At 37.4% G+C, this 19,116-nt stretch overlaps 1 protein-coding gene across 1 annotated transcript; it reads right to left on the bottom strand.

Moving 5' to 3' along the window:
• LOC109225741 (autophagy-related protein 18d-like) lies at window positions 1,239-6,877 on the bottom strand. The gene is made up of 5 exons (XM_019390511.1): window positions 6,590-6,877; window positions 4,738-5,543; window positions 2,328-2,583; window positions 1,918-2,041; window positions 1,239-1,592 (listed from the first exon to the last, which is right to left on the bottom strand). Exons 2-5 carry the CDS (start codon window positions 5,512-5,514, stop codon window positions 1,499-1,501), a joined length of 1,251 nt encoding a protein of 416 aa, XP_019246056.1. The 5' UTR covers window positions 5,515-5,543; window positions 6,590-6,877; the 3' UTR covers window positions 1,239-1,498.

Here is a 19,116-nt window from a genome sequence, read left to right as displayed (position 1 = left end):
GGGTAGAGGAAATAATAGGGTTTAGGGGCTTAGGGTAAAGGAAAGGGTATTATAGAATAAGGGTATATCCGTCTTTTTAGTATATCTTATCGGTTTATCGATAAATCGATAATCGAAGAGGACAAAATCGAAATCGATAACTCGATAAGGAAAATTTCGAAATCGAAATCGATAAATCGATAAACCGATATCGATAAACCGATAACAAATAATCGATTCGATTTATCGATAAACCGATTTGAATGCACACCCCTAATTCCATGTATCCTACAGCACTAATGAAATACAAATGATGGTGTTGGGGCCGGGGAGACTCGCGTCTTTATTGGCTATCACGAGGCAGCCCTGTGATTAATTTCCAGACCTCTGGCTGATCCTTCCCCTCAAAAAGAGAGATACTTATTTTGTCTCAATTTTTATGAGAACCTTTCATGTAATATTAAATATGACACTCACTCTTTTTTAGTATTTGCTCTAAACTATTTGAAACTGTTTTACTTTTGTTCAACTTGAACAATTTGAATTTATTAAATTGTTCGCGATACAACTCTGATTTGATGTTTTTTTTTTTGAACCATCATCCTTGCGCAAGGGAAATTTTGATCATTTCTCGATTTGTGCATGAGGCATGCTAATCTTCTCAATATCGTTCTCTGATTTGATGCTTACTCTCTTATTACAACCACAACCTTAGTTTTCTCCTCCATCATAACTACTCTAGTATATTATACACTATCAAATTAATAAATTAAACTTCGTGTCCAGATAAATGTTACGGATGGAGCAGAAAATAGAAACATGTATAGACCCTGCGTGCAAACATATGTTATCAGCATTAACAATCAAATTTGGAACGGCTAGAGTTGTGTCTACATTGGTACTGCTTCTTAGCTTTTCTTCTTTTTCCCAATCGATGATCCACATGAAGTCAGCTGCGGAATTTATTACAAAAAGGAAAATGAAAAGGACCCTTAATCAAAACTAATCAAACTGGTTCTGAAACCGGTAGTGAGATTAAGCCATTGCCAACCAAGCGTTCCTATAGCATCATCCATTGCTTCTATCAGGACATGAAAGTTGGTAATACAAGGTCATAGATGTTTACTTGGAGCAGAGATGTCTAAACTATTGAACCAGAAACAATACCGAGTAAATTCAACACCATCTAGCTGACTAGCTGTCATAAAAAGCACAATCAAATGATACTTGAGAACAGGATACCCCCTTTGAGAATCCAGTAAAAGGAAAACAATCACTTATATACAGAACAGAGACGGTGAAAAAGTTCCATGTATTAGTACAGAATAAATTACATTAGTATAAAAAATACAGCAGATAATCTGAAAATTTTATATAGAGAGAGCCGCATGAGCCATTATATACACATTAATCAGCAAACATAACTTATTATTTACTAGCGTTTTACTCCCTTCTTTTCAATTTCACATGAGAGTAAATCTGAGATTTATTTACAGGGAAAGTACTTCTAAAAACAGAACTATCTCTGCCTACTCTCTGTTTTCAGAAAGCGGACATATTCCTGCTGTACCATTTCTCCTCCATTCACAGGATCAAAGCTGCACCTATAGAAACTGACAGAAGTCCAAGAGTTGAGAGAAAGGAGAACATTTTAGAAACGGTACAAACTTTTTAGTTCTAATGCCAGAATACCTTGAACAAATGCTAAATATCTTCTTCTTAATTTTTTTTTTGGGGGGTGGTGGGGTGGGTGGGGGTGGGGGTGGGGGTGGGGGTGGGGTTGTTAATGCTAAATTCTTACACCCTATTTTATCTACTCAATTACTCCAATCTCCACCCAAAGCGCCAAAAGAACATATGCCAAAAGGCTAAAACTGAATTTGCTGACTATAGTTGCAATAGAGTAACAATTAAGCCAGAAAGAAAATTATTTAGTACCTTCCATCAGTGCCAGCAGTAACAACAGTGTTCTGAGAACCAAACGCAACAATGTACTGGGTACATTCTGGCAAGTGAAACTGAGCAAATGACCATTCAGAGCTAAAGTACTTTGGCAGAACTCCTGAAAATTTGTATTCAGAAAAGGAATCAAATTAGAACAGTTCCAACAGAAAATTGACAGTGTCACCTCACCACTATGGATAAAGAGGTAAAATTTTGTGAGAATATCAAATCAGTTTCAGAAGTCAATCAATTGACCTTATTAAACTTGGCAGTTAGAATAATGCAGCATAGTCATTACAAAATCAGTTTAAAACACTATGGCATATTCCTATTAATATAATTATAAATGTCAGGGAAACATTGTACAGGCATTTCGGGTTGATGTCTAATTTCACAACACTCACCTTTCATAAAAGACAATGATGAACCAGGGTTGGCTCCAGTACTTGGAGAAATAAGTGCATCAAGAGAATTTGATGAATTTTGACACAATAATGTTGGAGTTCTAACAGCAGAATCAGCTGTAGCATCCTCGCCAACAACACGTACTCTTAGGCTGTACACATGGATGGTACCTTTGTCACTAGAGACGGCCAACCACTGCACATTTGGTGATAGAGCAATACTATATATATCTGCTTTGTCAACACCTCTACGCACCTAACGCAAAGCATTGTAAGGAATTAAGCAATCTACGCTAAAGCTAACATATCATCATTCAGTATTAGAGTCACCATTAGATGAAAGGAAAGCCAAAATAGAAAAGGAATCATATAAAGCATGCTTTTAATCTAATAGGAAATTAGAGGAAAACATCTCAAAATCAGTATCCAAAACCAAAAGGTGGCCCCATTAATACCATTTTGTATTTTGTAGACAATTAGAAGTCTCAAAGATTTTGTAGATTGTCTCACAAGAGTATTACAGGCCCTAAAGTATTCTTAAGGGAGAGATTCTTAACAAACTAGCAGCAGAGTGAAGAGCTAAAGAAGACTCAACTAACAAGAGACAACAATTAATTCTAAAGCTAAGTAGACTTTTGATGTACTGTCCATTCAGCAATTCCATTTTCAACCATCAGAAACCAGACAGAAGTATGCTTGAGAAATATTACCTCCCTAAAGCATGTAAAACCATACTATACAGAAATTCAAAATATTCAGCATCATACATACATACAACAACTACTACGCCTCAGTTCCAAACAAGTTGGGTTCGGCTATACGAACCCTCACTAACCACGTTATTCATTTAAATTATCTCAGGAACGGTATTAAAAGTTTTGAATATTTCAAGGTCATTCTATTTTCAGTATCATACATAGATAAATGAAATTTGAAGGTCGTACCATTTTCACTTATTGTAGTTTTGTCTATAAGCAACACTATAGAGTTCATTTTGATGCAAAAGGATCCCATCTACGTAGCAATACCGAGTCTAAAATACTTAATATTATACTCCTTTCTCCGATGTAAAGTGACATAGTTTGATTTTTACACAAAATTTTAAGACTACTTCTCAATTACATGTGAACTAGATTTAGAAGGAAAAATTAAAACTTGTTGAAGCCGTGAAGAGGACTTTAGATAGCAACTGAATATATATCTATCTCCTCTCACCCTATGAAGATAAGAAATTTGTCAAGTCTTAATTTTGATATCGAGTTCTCATCAATTAACCAAGTATATCTTGCACATGCCAATGGAAAATTGATCAACCGGTGACAACTTATGAAGCCCCATAATCGCCCATTGCTCTAGAGAATCCTCATAGTCCAGCCTTTTTCCAGTAACCTAATTGCATGGAGATTCCCACCAATTGCCCATGGAATCTCTTGCCACCCACATCCACCCTGAAACTTCCTACCGAAACTCTAGTTTTGATCCCTCACCTATGGCCCATAGACTCCCATAAAGCCCCACTAAATAACAGTGCCCACATTTTATTAAAGAAATACCAATGGAATAACTCCCCTTCCTCACATCCCAAAGTACCCACGCCCTCTTATTCCCTAGCACTACAATACCTCCCATTCTTCCCCTAGTCAGGGTCATGACACATGTCTCACAATTGACTCTGGTACTTCTTCCGCTTCTGATTCTGGCAAACACAGGAAACTTGCACCTCTGCTAAACTCATCTTGATGAAGGGTTTTTTACCCGAGTCATTCATTTCTCTCACATTTCACGATATTATTTTACTCTCTACATGCAATACACACTAATTCTCTCCCTCCTCTTTTGCTTCCATCCTCCTCCCTATCGCTACTAATGAGAGGAAACTTTTAATTACTTCATTATACCTCTAACACTTACAAATGTATGTTTATAAATTGTTTCACATTTTGCAATTACATAACCTTTATATGTATCCATAATCCTTTTTGTGCTGGATCAGAGACGAAATGGCCTCCAAGTTAAGCTTTGATGAAAATAAGTACCTTACCACTCTTTACGGCCCATTAACTAAACTACTTTTCATATGACCCATCCCACAAGATTTGACTTCTTTTACTAGGCAGCTGAGTTATATAATTACGTTCTTATATGCTAGTTTGACCTCAATATGATGTCTATTGACCTTAGAAACTTTACAAGTATGTACCTTAACATGTCAAAAATAATCTCCATGCCGGAAAGCTAATTCAGGAAAAATGGGAACGGGAATATTTGATGACAACGCCCGACTTTTATGAGAATCCGGCACTAAGAAAACTGCAAAAGGAATGAGCCAGCTTTGTGCTCATCCCTTCCTATCACCATTTGAATCTCTAGTTCTTCAACAAAATTCCTCAGAAATGAGAGAAGAAACTACCTCTTGCAACTGAGTTCCATCCATGGTGTTGAAGAGTCTTATCAAAGTTCCCCGAGTGCTTGCTGTTGCAAGAAGCAGCCCATCCATAGTCAAGGTTAAGCATGCTATCTGAGAATCATGCGCCTTGATCAACTTTGTCATGTTCAGGCCAAAATGCTCAACCCGGACCTGTCCTCTTCGAACGCCTGGGCAAGCCAATACAGATGTATTTAAATGGTGTGAGAGGCAGCAAAGTCCCCTGGGATTGCCCACAGTCTCTATCTGATGAAGAAGCTTTAGATCCATAAAGTTGTAGACATATATCTTGTGCTCAAGGACTACAACAATACAATCCCGTCTTAGTTTCACTGCACAAACGTCAGACCTAAATGAAAATTCACCAATGCATCGGCTCTGATGATCATCCCATATAATAACTTTATTAGGTGGGTATTGGGCGTTAGTTCTGGCACCGACAAGTGCTAAAATGTTGCATCGGAACAACATCTCTACTATTCCAAACCCACCACTTTTCAGATCACGTCTGAAAGTCTCTTTGAAAGGATCACAGTTATATACACGAAAGCCACGGCTAGTGCCAGCAGCAAAGCAACTGTAATCTTGATTCCATGACACGGAGTGTAGCTCTGTTTCATCATTGTCACTGATCTCTGGTTCAGAATGGCCAGAATGAGAGGCCCTGGGCATGGGGGATTCATATGTCCCATAGGCTGCTGGTGAAAGTGTCCCTCGAGATGGTGAGACAGTTGAACTCGTTGGGGATGATAGAGTAGTCATCACCAAATGCAAACAGAAGCTATGGAAATCTACAAATCAAATTTGAAAAGGCAGTATTAAGACAACAAACAAATGTAAAACAATTAGTGTATACCTTAAGATAGCAAGGAACAAATGAAAAAAGCTCGTAACACTTAATTCTAGAAGTGCATGAGTAAAAGCACAGAACACAAAAATACATAACTACCAAAGCAGCATGAGTATCTTTTTGGTTTTCCACCATCGTCAACAACAAAATTAGCTGTATAAAGTTTACTTCTTAGCCCACAGAAGAACCTCTATAGATCTAGAGAAACATTTATGTTTTAGAGGGCAGACAAACAATAACATTAATTATATTGGAATTAGAAATGAAAACTAGTTGAAGCCAAATTTTAGAAGACACTTTTCTGGTAAATTTTATATTTAAACAGTCATGAACCATATGAAAAAGAAAATACAAAACTTGAGACACTTTCTACGTGTTATTCTCTGCAAATTTTTTTAAAAGTTCAAACTTTAAAACGTCTTGACCCTCTCCAAGAGCATGTCTTTGCAAATGCTACCACAAATTAGACGATCACTTGCTGAGACCAATTTGTCTCTAGGAAAATGTTCACAGTTTAAGAGCTTGATTCTTTGCAGGCTAAATTAAAGTGGCTCAGTGCATTCGTGTGAACCACATTCTGGACATATAGTTGCAAGTTGAAAAGGATTTCACACCATAATCTTTCAATCAATTCTAAGTCGCAGTTTTATCTCTTTAATTAAATTACTATTTGCCTTTAGACATAAATAGAGGAGCATCAGTAATAAAGCATGTTTCATCTATCATCACTCAATGATCTTGTTCTCTGATTTCCTGAAGAAGCTCAATTTTTTCAGCACAGAATAGACTCACTCTTCAAGCAAACCTCAGCTCACGTCAATTATCATTAGAATTGACTGGATTTTAAATCGTACAGTTTAAAATCACCTAACGAAAATGTAAAAATCAGAAAGATAGTATCTTAAAGTAAACCCTAATTATCCACATTCGGGCATGTACAATTGAAAATGAAATAAAAAAACATAAATAGGAGTAAAACGTGTTGACCTTTGAGTTAGTTCGGCAGCAATTGGTGAAGCTCAAATTTTGTGCTAGCGACTGCGATGTCACGATCAAAGAGAGAGATGCCCAGATCTTTGGGAGGGTGATTTGTGATATGTGACTTGTGATTGAAGGGAAAGATTGGAGAGGAAAGCACGACTGAGGAGAGAAGAGTCCGACGGGTTATTCTGGTTATTTCTATTTTTGGGTGTGGAGATCCGCTGATTCGAGGGGATCTTTTGTTTTTGACAGAGTGACACCATCATCCTTGGCATACATTTGTTTACATGTTTTCTTTTTTGGTATTTTAATTTAAGAAAATCATGTTAGAGTCAAAATCCCATCTAAATGAAGTTTTACTTTCTACGGAAACATAGTTCATAATTGAATTGTCTATAAAGAAAAAAGATAAAATGGCCTCCGAGCCACTTAAACTTGTACCCGTTTTTCAATCTGGTAAAGGAACTTACGTGTTTCTCATTTGAACACTTCAACTCGATAAAAATACAAAAAATAAGCACCTCAAACTAAGCGTGTGCCTCAATCGCTTAGAGATAATTGACACGTCACTTTCTTTGCCTATTATTGTTTGGCACGTATAATTTGTGGGTCTTAATCTTTATTTAACCATTTTTATTAAAATTTCTGGGAATTTTTTTTTGTTTCTTCTTCCTCGAGTGGCCACCAGCACCTTCCATCACGAACACCTCCTTCCTCTACTCTAAAACCCCCCAAAATCAACTACAAAAATCAATGAAAATTCATTAATAGGAGTGACTGTAGGCCTTGCATGAGTATTCCATCAATTTCCACCATTCTTCTTTAGTTTTACTATCGCCGATATCACAATTCCGATTAGTATTTCGCCGGAAATTTTTACAATGTGTTGTTAGCCCTCTGGTTCCTTCTCATTCAGCAAAAATTCAAACTTTTTTTGTTATATTCCCTTCTGAGACAGATCTCGAATCTATTGAAACTGGATTAGCCATTGTTCGAAGTTTTACCGGCACCTGAAGCTCGCTGGAGTGATTTATGGAATTGGGCAAATTTCAAACCTTTTCTACCCATTAAAAAAATCTCTAGCATGGCTATTCCGACCAACCCCTATACTTCTTTCCTCAATTTCGCATTCACCGGTGTCCTTATACTGCCCGTCTCCGCTAGCGATCTGTTTGCATCTTATAGCAAAAGTGTACTCTAAATGCTAATGGCTGAAAATGGTGTTTGGGTTAGCAGTGATGAAAGAGGTGATGATAGTGATTTTGAATATGGTGTTTGAGTAAGAGGAAAGGAATAGAGGAAAAATTTGGAGAAGAAGGAATGAGATAGAGATGACGGTGGAGAAAGGGGGTTCTAGAAATTCCTTTTCCATATTTTGTTTTTAATTTTATCTTTTGCTTTTACTTCATTTTGTTTATTATTTGTAATTTTAATATTTTTCTCTCTCATATTCAATGTATACACGTGCTTCACAAGCGTGATTAACACATATTTTTGCCACGTCAGTTACATTGCTGCCACGTAATCATGGTCAACGGTCAAAGGGGTTTAAAATTGTGCAAATGAATGAGTTGAAGTGTTCAAATGAAGAGCGCGTAAGTTCTTTTGCAGGGTTGAAAAACAAATGCAAGTTTAAGTGGTCCGGAGGCCATTTTACCAAGAAAAAAAAAAGAAATTATGGCTTCCATTGATCTGCAATAAAATTTCATTAGATCATTCGTGCGTCACCTTTTTTTAGGAAAACAAAAAGGATTTCTAATTAATATTAGCATATTAGTGATAAGGGTAACCGCGGTTGAGAGTTCTCTCTCTTCTATCTCATAAAGTTGTTTGTTGTCTTTCCTAATTCAGTAAGAAAGATAATTACACAAATATTCACAAGTTTGGACCAAAGCACCTACGCTTATTTCTCAAACAACCTAAATACGCCAAATTGTTCCCCGACAACGGCGCCAATTTTGATGACGTCCAATCTACTACTAAAAAGTAAATGGACACGGTCACATGCAATATAATTTACCCAACTATGAGTCGGGGTCGAATCCCACAGAGAATAATATGTAGGTGATTAGGAGTGTAAGAGAATTATCACTTGTTATGCAATGCCAAACACTAAGAAGGGTGATTGTGAAAATATTATAGCTAAATACGAAAATGTAAACTAACCTAGAAAGCAAATAAAATGATCAATGGCTACAAGTATGGATACAAGGAAAATTACACTCAAGTAACGATCCAATGTATTTCACGATTTTACAAATATGAGCGAGTTTATGTTAATTAGCCTCGGGTAATAATTCTATATTAGCTTCTTCCGAAGACTAACAAGACTTCCTAATTGAATTATCCCTAAAATAATTAAGAGATTAAGCATACCCGAATGTGGCTACAAGTAGTTCAATCCTATCCCTGGGTAGAATCTATAAAGTGAAGGTTAAAGCATAAAGTTCTTGTTAATTAATCTTTCCCAACCCCAAATAATCTTTCCCAAAATTAATTCGAAGTTAATGGGCGAGTCCTAGGATTAGCTAATCCCTTTGGAAACATTAAAGAACAAGAATAATTAAAGAAATAATAACTCACTTCATAAAAGATAAAAGTCATTCAATACATGAGCACAAACAAGATATTTAATCCACACTTTAAACATGAATATTTCCATAAACAAGATTCAAGTGTTGGATAAAATACTACACACTTAGATATACAATACAAAGCAAGGAAATGAAGAAATGAGCATAAATGAGTAAGAAATTCTCAACCAAAAGCTTCAAATCTTCAAGACCCAAGTGTGTGTGCAAGAACCCTAGCTTCCAAAACTTGTTCTCTCTAGTCTAAGGACTGAAAATAAAGCCAAAGATCCTCTACAAATGAGCTAAGTCAGATATTAAATGGTTTGGGGCCAAAAAATATAAAATTACAGACGTACCCAGAGCTGAAGCGCGATCTTCGCATTTGCGAACAAAAGTTCGCATTTGCGAAACTTGACTTTCCTGTTGACCTTCGCATTTGCGATCAAGACTTCGCATTTGTGAAGGTTGACTGCCCGGTTTGACTTCGCATTTGCGAAGACGTTGCTCGCATTTGCGATGACTGCTTTGTTCGCATTTCCCGAGTCTATGTCGCAATTGCGACATCTGAGACCATTTTCCAGATTTTCTTCTTTTCAGCTTCTTTTTTACTCGTTTTCACTTGGTTTCTTCAAGATCACTTCTAAATCACATAGACCTGTAATATAGAAGTAAATGACATTAAACACATGAATTTATCACTCAAACCTAGCAAAAATATAAGCTTAAAGACGTGATAAGTTGGTAAAATACCAACTTATCACTTACCCTCTAAGACTAGATAAGTCAATCACACTAATAACATTCAATCATCAAAACATGATCTAATTAGCCTAAATAATCATAAATAACGGAACTAGTAATCAATATAAGTCAAAACGGCGACACACAATACCAACTCCCAAAACTAGGTAGTACAAAGTCATGAGCTATACACCGAATACGTAAAAAATCTCAAAAGTACAATACTGTCTTAAAGTAATACAACATTATGAAATAAGAGAATGGGAGTCCAAGGGTCTGCAACGGTCATGCAACACTACCCTGAATCCTATCGATCAACAATATACTTACTTACAAGGTCTGGTGCCTCCAACACCCGGAATCTACACAAAAATATACAGAAATGTAGTATGATTACGGGACAATATGTACTAGTACGTATCAAGATTAATCTCGGTGAAGTAGTGACGAGGTTCAAGTCATGTGATACTCATTAATCAAAAAACTTATACAATATACCATAATAACTTGTAAAAAGAATATAACAAGGTGCAATACCATCAACTCAGCAAAACATGAGATATCAATTCAATATAGGCAAATTCATCTTAACAATCAAATTATCAATTAATAACAGAGGTATAGGATAGCATGTTAAGTGCATGAAATATGTAAAATGCATGACAAAGCATAAAGAATTCATTTGCATAATCAAGAATGTCACCCTACTACTCCACCTATCATTAATCGAGAATGCCACCCTTATACTTCATACATAATCAATCGAGAATGTCACCATTATACTCCACACATCATCAACCGATAATGTCACCATTATATTTCCCATCAAAACCAATCACATCGATCAAGGTAACATTATCCGCGTGTACGTCATCAAGAGAGAAACATGAGAGGGCGACCCTAGGGGATGGATCCATATTCACACGCTGCAGGGTAAAAACCTCGTGCCATAACAATAACAATATTATCATAATTGAATGGAAAAGACTGTGTTCCATAACATCAATAAAATCATCACAATCACACGAAAATAACCTCGTGCCACAACATCATTACCATAACAATATCAGCATAGAAGAGACCTCGTCCCAACACCCAATCAATCTGCTCAACATGTCCATATGTGGCATAATCATAACAAATTGAAGATAACAATTTATCATCAAGAGAAATATTCTCACAATTCATCAATAAGGTGTACAAGGACATAAAAAATAATAAAGTGCGGATGTGTGCTTAAGAGATAAGACAGACTACGATTCAATCAATTTAGCAATGACTCCACAAATTTCTATATTGTCTAATTAGAAAATATTAATCCTAAACATGATCTCTAGCATGAAAGGATAAGCTCAAGTACTCATATAAAGGATTACATATGTATCATAATTCATAGAGAGCACACAATTAAATTAAGGCATAATAGAAGCCTAGTGTCTAAACCGGTCATTCTTCATATTTAGCACCCGCATATACACTCGTCACCTCGCGTATACGTCGCTTTATATACATTACAATTAGATAAATTAGGTCAAATCCTAAGAATTATTCGTTCACACAAGATTAGGCAAGATACTTACCTCAAACTGGCTATATCAACCCTCTAAAGTTACCTTTTCCTTTTGAAACCACCTTCGACCGGCTTGAATCTAGCAAAAAATAACTCAATAACTTCAAACAAAGCCATAGGAATCAATTCCAAACAATAAAGCTTTAATCTCTAATGAAATTCCAAAAAGTCAACAAAAGTCAACCCATGCCCACATGGTCAAAACCTAAGTTAAGGGGTAGATCTCGACAACTATAATTCCACGAGTCTAAATATATAATTAGATTTTAAAACCGAGTTCAAATAGACTCCCAAATCCCCAATTTACACTCTCCAAAATTATAGTCAAAACCCCAAAAATTTCTCTTCCTAATCCCATAATCTATGTGTGTCTATGGGAAAACAAGATATAATACTAAAATCAAGTAAAAATCACTTACCCCATTGCCTTGTATGAAAATCCTCTTAAAAATCGCCTCTTTCCAAATCTAGGCAAAATATGAGAGAATGGGCTAAAATACCGAAACATAACACTTAAGTGTTCTGCCCAGCGATAACATTCAGGAATGCTGTCACTACCTCACGTTCCCGAGCATTAAAATTACAGCCTTAAATTAACTCTTCACGAACGCGGCTTCACCCTCGCTAACACGATGCACAATTGCACCAGCCTACGCGAATGCGAGCCCCCTCCCTCGATCGCATAGGCCAAGCTCCAGCCAACCCCCAACCTGCCTCACTGTTATGCCAACGCGACCGTCAAGGCGCGAACGCAAAAGCCAATCTGCCACAACCAATGCGACTCCCCTATTGCAAACGTGAAGTACATTCTCCCCCCAGCTCCAAAATACACTCCGCTAATCGCGATCGCGATGAAGAACTTAACACAAAAATTTAACACCGGAAATGCTCCGGGTGGTCCAAAACTCACCCGAGCCACCTGAACCCAGTTCAACTACACCAACAAGTCAATAACTACTGTCCGGACCTATCCAAAGCCTCCAAACACATACGATATTATCACATCTACAAATCGAAGGTCAAACCACAAATTGAACTTCTCTTAAGTTCAAGAACTTCTCAACTTTAAACCAAGCGTCTGATTCAAGTCTAACCAATCTGGATTACATCCAAACTCTGCACACAAGTCCTAAATGACAAAGCAAACCTATTGCAAGTCCCAAAACCAAAATTCGAACCCGATAACATCAAAGTCAACTCCCGATCAAACTAGTAAACTTTCTAAACCTTCAAATTGTCAACTTTCGGCAAATAGAACTGAAACACCCTAGGAACATCCAAATATAAATCTAAAAATATGTTTAAGTCCAAAATCACCATACAAACCTATAAACCATTAAATCACGAATCCGAGGTCATTTAAACAAAAGTCAAACTTTGGTCAACTCTTACAACTCAAGCTTCAACAATGGAACTACGTATTTCAATTTACTCCAAAACCCTCCCGGAACCAAATCATTTATCCCCGCAAGTCCCAAAATAATGAACAAGCATACAAGAAATATCAAATGGGAAAACATGGCACAAATACACAAAACGACCGGCCGGATCATAATACTTTTCTGACCAACGTCCTTTACTATAAGTTATTTACTAAGTCAGATTATTAGTATGAATAAAGTAGATAGGAGATACAGGTTTGAGAATTTACTAGGACCTTCAAAATTATTGGTTTTTGATGTGGATTTTCATTGGGAGGTCAAGAGGCTATTTCCGATAAACCCTTGGCTAAAGAAATAATGAAAAGAAGTAACGATAACAAGTAGTGACAACATCAAGATAAAACAAGAAGACCGAAGCCAAAAAAGCAAGTACACACTAAGTAGTTATAACAATCTAAGAATAAAGAGAAATCATACTGACATTAATGTTATCGGACCGAGAAGACATAGGGTGAACGCTCGACCACCTACTAACCTACTACTCTAATCCTCGAACGCCACACCCTCCTATCAAGGGTCATGTCCTCAGTAAGCTCCAACTGTCATGTCCCGCCTAATCACTTCTCCCCAAGACTTCTTAGGCCTACCTCTACCCCTCCTCATACCCACCACTGCTAACTTCTCACACTTTCTAATAGGGGCTTCTGTGCTCCTCCTCTTAACATGCCCTAACCATCTCAAACTTGCCTTCCACATCTTATCCTCCACAGGGGCCACTCCCACCCTATCCCGAATAACTTCATTTCTAATCCTATCTAACGTGGTATGCCCACACATCCATCTAAACATCCTCATCTCCGCTACTTTCATCTTCTAGACACATGAGAGTTCTTTATCGGCTAACACTCTGCCCCATATAACATAGTCGGTCTAACTACTACTTTGTAGAACCTACCTTTAAGTTTCAGTGGCACATTCTTATCACACAAAACACTAGAAGTGAGCTTCCATTTCATCCACCCTGATCCGCTACGATGTGTAACATCCTCATCAATCTTTCTATTATTAACCCAAGGTACTTAAAACATCCTCATCTAGGAATGACTTGTTTATCCAGCCTCACATCCATGTCCACTTTCTAGGTAACGTCACTGAACCTGCACTCCAAGTACTCTGTCTTAGTCATGCTCAATTTGAAACCTTTAGACTCAAGAGTTTGTCTCTAGACCTCCAATCTCTTATTAATGCCACCTCGCGCCTCGTTAATTAGAAATATATCATCCGCAAATAACATATATTACGACACCTCCCCTTGAATGTGTTGCGTCAATGCATCCATCACCAAGGAAACTGAAAACGTGCTAAGAGTTGATCCCTTATGTAGTCCCATGACCTCTCAAAATGCGAGTCATAAAAATTCAACTCATATTATCGCTCAATCTTATTATAGATTAAACAAAGTGTTGATTTATTTATTCTCATCTCACCATAAAAATCACTTATGTAGCTTGTTTGGATTGTATAAACATGAGTAATTCGGACAATGGTAGCTCTAAAAGTATTTTAAATGTTATCTAAATGGATAACTTTCTTATTTTCCAACTTGAAACAGATAATCTATTTAGAGAAATGTACGAAAATATCGAACATAAGCCCATTAGTTACACACTTATCAAAACTAGCCAAGCGCATATAAAAATTTAAACCCCAGACAGAAAAGAATTCTTTTCATTGGAGAATCAAGTGAAAAGATCTTCTTTCCTATTTTAAAGCGTGACCAGCAACTACATTTGCAATTACACGAGCAAAAAAAGAAAACAAAGGCCTTCTTTGTCACGACCCAAAAACCAACTAGTTTTTATGGCACCTAACCCAACCCACTAGGTAAGCCAAATAATAGTAAACACAATTTAATGATGAAACTAAGAGTCAATAAGTAAAATAATTGAATTTTTATATACAACTCTCCAAGGACTGGTAGTACAAGTCATGAGCCACTAAGATTTAGATTTACAAAACTGGTAGGGAAAATAATACAATATATGTTTGAATGTACATAAACAGAATCCAAATCTAGAACTACCAAGAACAAGTGGTAGCTATGTCCGGAAGCAGTTACATCTTTAGGTCCACCTCCTGCCATGCATAGCAACTTTAGCTCCAAGATCTGCACGCAAAGTGCAGAAGTGTAGTATGAGTACAACCTACCCCTTGTATCCAATAAGTATCGTAATTAACCTCGACGAGGTATTAGAAGCAAGAATTATAAATGATACTCATTATCACCTGTACAATTCATAATTTCAACAAGTGTAGAACAAATATATGATCAAATCAGGAAATCTTAGGTAAAACCACCTTGGTGCTCACAATTCTTTGTTTAAAGTGTTCTGCTCAGTCAACAATCCAACAAATAAGGAAGATATGCAAGTAATCAGGTAAACATCAAGGAAATTGCAAGTAAAGATGAAATTCAATAACCACATATCACTCCGTTGCGACGCACAACCCGATCCAATAACAGTAACCAGCTCTCCTAGAGCTTACATCAACTACAAACTCGTCAGTTTCTAATAATCCGCATGTACACCATCAAAAGAGAAACATGAGAGGGTGACCATAGGGGATGGATCCGTATCCACACGCTACATGGACAACTCATCATGTGCTAATAATATCAACCACACGGACAACTCACGTGCTGCACGAACAACTCACATGCTATAGTATCAATATCTAGATCCGCACGGACAACTCACGTGTTGCACGAACAACTCACATGCTAATAATATAATAACCGCACAGACAACTCACGTGTTGCACGGACAACTCACAAGCTAATACTCACAATCCGTCCGACGTGGTCACATGCTCAATATCACAATCCACCCAGCACGGTCACATGCATAACAACACAATATGCCCGGCATGGTCACATTCATAACAACACAATCCGTTCGGCATGGTCTCAAGCATCTAGTCGAAATCATATCACACAGAAGCAAATATACAAGAATACATGTATGTGATTAACGAATATCAGATTTCATGCTACTGGACTGGTATAAGTGGCATGCTAAAGTGTATGCATGTGCAAAGTGTGCTATCATTGCTTAAATCGGCAGTTTCATCACAAAAATAACAACTACCAAGTTTATTCAGGGAATTAGCTTCTTCGTAACGTCAAACATGATTCAAATAATTCACAACAACGGTACAAATACAAGAAACATTATAGCTTAAGTCTTGACAGTCAATTCTAGGCATATCATATCCTAAGTACTACCCCGAGCATGGATGAATAACCTAGTGCTCGCACATGGGCTCAAATACTACATATATGCGCACCCATAACATGTAGTTATCACAAATAATTAAGGCAACTAGTGCCTCAACCAAGTTTAGATAAGATACTTACCTCAAACGAGCCAAAACAAATACCGAGCAAGCCCATCAACACTCTAGAAATGCCATCCGCACGTAACAACCTCCGAACGGCTTGAAACTAGCCAAAAGCAACTAAATACATCAAATAATTCCAAAGGAAACGAACCCAAATGATAAAGGTCGAATCTTTAATCAATAACACAAAGTCAACCAAAAAGTCAAACCCGGGCCTACACCTCAGAACCCGACAAAACTCACAAATTCTGAGAACCTATTCGGTTACGAGTCCAACCATACTAGTTTCACTCAAATCCGACTCCGAATTGATGTTCAAAACTCAAAAGTTCACTTTAGAAAAGTTTAGACAAAAACCCACAATTTCTCTTTTGAAATCATCAGCCAAATGCCAAAATCAAAGAAGGAATCACGAAATGTAATCGAAACTAAGTAGAAAACACTTACCCCAGTCCATGTTATCAAAATCACCTCCAAAATCGCCCAAATCTGAGCTCAAATGTGATAAAATAACTCAAAGGCCCGAAATAGAGTTCTTATAATCACTGCTCAGCAATACCCATCGCGATCGCGAAGAACAAATGCTACTGACACCAAAAAGCTCTATGCATTCGCGATACAGGTCACGCGAATGCGATGACCATAGACACCAAGGCTTAGCAAACGCGACAAGGCCTACGCGAACATAATTAAGGATCCACCAGCTCCCAACTCTTCTTCGCGACTCTACGGGAACGCGGTAATACAATGTGATCGCGATGACCAATCCTCACAAAGCTACGCGAACGTGACGACAAGTCCGCGAATGCGACAAAGAAATTGCCCACCTCCAGATTTCCTCTATGAAATCGTAAGCCTAGCTCCGCGATCGCGATGCTCTACAGACACACCAGCAATCAGCAATACAAAAACCATACAAACCACGTCCGATACTCGCCCGAGCCCCTCGGGACCCCATCCGAACATACCAACAAGTTCCAAAACATAACACAGACCTACTAGAGGTCTCAAATCACACATAACAACATCGAAATCACGAATCACACCTCAAATCAAACTTTATGAACTTTTGAACTTTCAACTTCCAAAACTCGTGCAGAACCATATCAAATCAACCTAGAATGACCTCAAAATTTTCACACAAGTCCAAATGACATAACGAAGCTATTCCAATGCCCGAAACTACAATCTGAACCCGATATTATCAAAGTCAACTCCCGGTCAAACCTATGAACTTTCCAAACCTTTAAGAGGCCGTTTGGACATAAGAAGTTTTTCCCTTTTTTCCCAAAAAAATTCATTTTTTTCGAAATTAGCGTTTGTTCATAAAATTTCCAGTTTTCACTTGAAGATGCATTTTGGAAATTTTCGAAAATTTGAAAAACTCCAAAAAGCAGGTTTTCAAAATTTACACTCAAGTAACTCATAAATCTTTAAAAACAACCCAAAATATATTCATGTCCATAAATTTCAAATACCATTTTCACTTGAAAATATTTTTCCCCTATTTTGGAATTTTACAATTCTTATGTCCAAACGCCCACTAAATTTCCATATTTCGCCAATTAAGGCCATAACCTTCAAGAAACATCCAAATCTAAATCTAAGCATACGACCAAGTCCAGAATCACCATCCAGACCTAATGGAACCATCAAAACTCCGGTCATGGGCTCAAATACATATAGTCAAACTTGGTCAACTCTTCTAACTTAAAGCTTCCTAGTTGAGAATCATTCTTCCAAATCAGTCCCGAATCACCTGAAAACCAAAACCGACGATTCACACAAGTCATAATACATCATATGAAGCTACTCATGACTTCAAATAGCTGAACGAAATGCAAATGCTCAAAACGACCGGTTATGTCGTTTCATTCCCTCTCACTTAAACATAAATTCGTCCTCGAACGTGTCAAGAGTCATTCCAAAGCCATCAAATCACTGTGTAAACTCATCATGCACATACCCATGGGTGATCTCACATCACCCCAATTAATAAGCTTGACAACACAACCTAGGTGATAATCCTTACTTCAACCTTAGCCCAGAAACCTTTTGAATCAAATCTCCAACATTTGGAACTCATCATAAGACCTGATTCTCGCATATATACATTGTGCAAGCCTGAACAAGCTATATAAAGCCATAACCATAACCCGAGATGTAATACCATGATATACCACGTAACTCACATACTCATAGCAGTAATTTTCGATCACAGTAGATGTCCAATAGCAAACCCGGTGGTAACAAACCTCACATCAAATAACACCTTGTTCTAAACTGTTGTACACTGCCAATGATGGAAGAAACATGCAGAAACTCATAACCACCCATCAGTTTAACAAGTTGTGGAGCTCTCTCGCCTAGCAATGACCATAGCCCCAATTCTAAGTAGAGTTGTGACCTTACTCTTCCAAACATATTGAAATCGAATCTAATAGCACTCATTCGAGGTCCAATGACCTCATCTCATCAAATGCAAGTTACTCTACTGACATGACATACCAATACTACTTAAGCCACAACTGTGCAATCTATGTACCAATAAGCAACAACTCGAATGTACCCAAAATGGAAAGTGATTCAAATAGGAGAACCGTCCTGCAAGCTCACAGATACCATCACAAGCACAAAGCTATGAACCCATCACACATAGTAGAACCAAGACATGCAGATCTAACACAAAGGATCATATCCCAATATAGCTCCATCGCTGTGTGTGACCCAGTGCAAACACCGGTCCATATGAAATACATCGAGTCATAATGCCCAAAATCAACAATCATACGCATATCAACAACAAACACACCAAGTGCATGACAATAACCATGGAGAAACGAGTAACACTGCATACCACAAAGA

This window comes from Nicotiana attenuata, chromosome 5 (assembly GCF_001879085.1).
Source record: "Nicotiana attenuata strain UT chromosome 5, NIATTr2, whole genome shotgun sequence".
Classification (NCBI taxonomy): domain Eukaryota; kingdom Viridiplantae; phylum Streptophyta; class Magnoliopsida; order Solanales; family Solanaceae; genus Nicotiana; species Nicotiana attenuata.
Note: the sequence above shows the minus strand (reverse complement) of the source record. Positions and strands in the feature narration are given on the sequence as shown.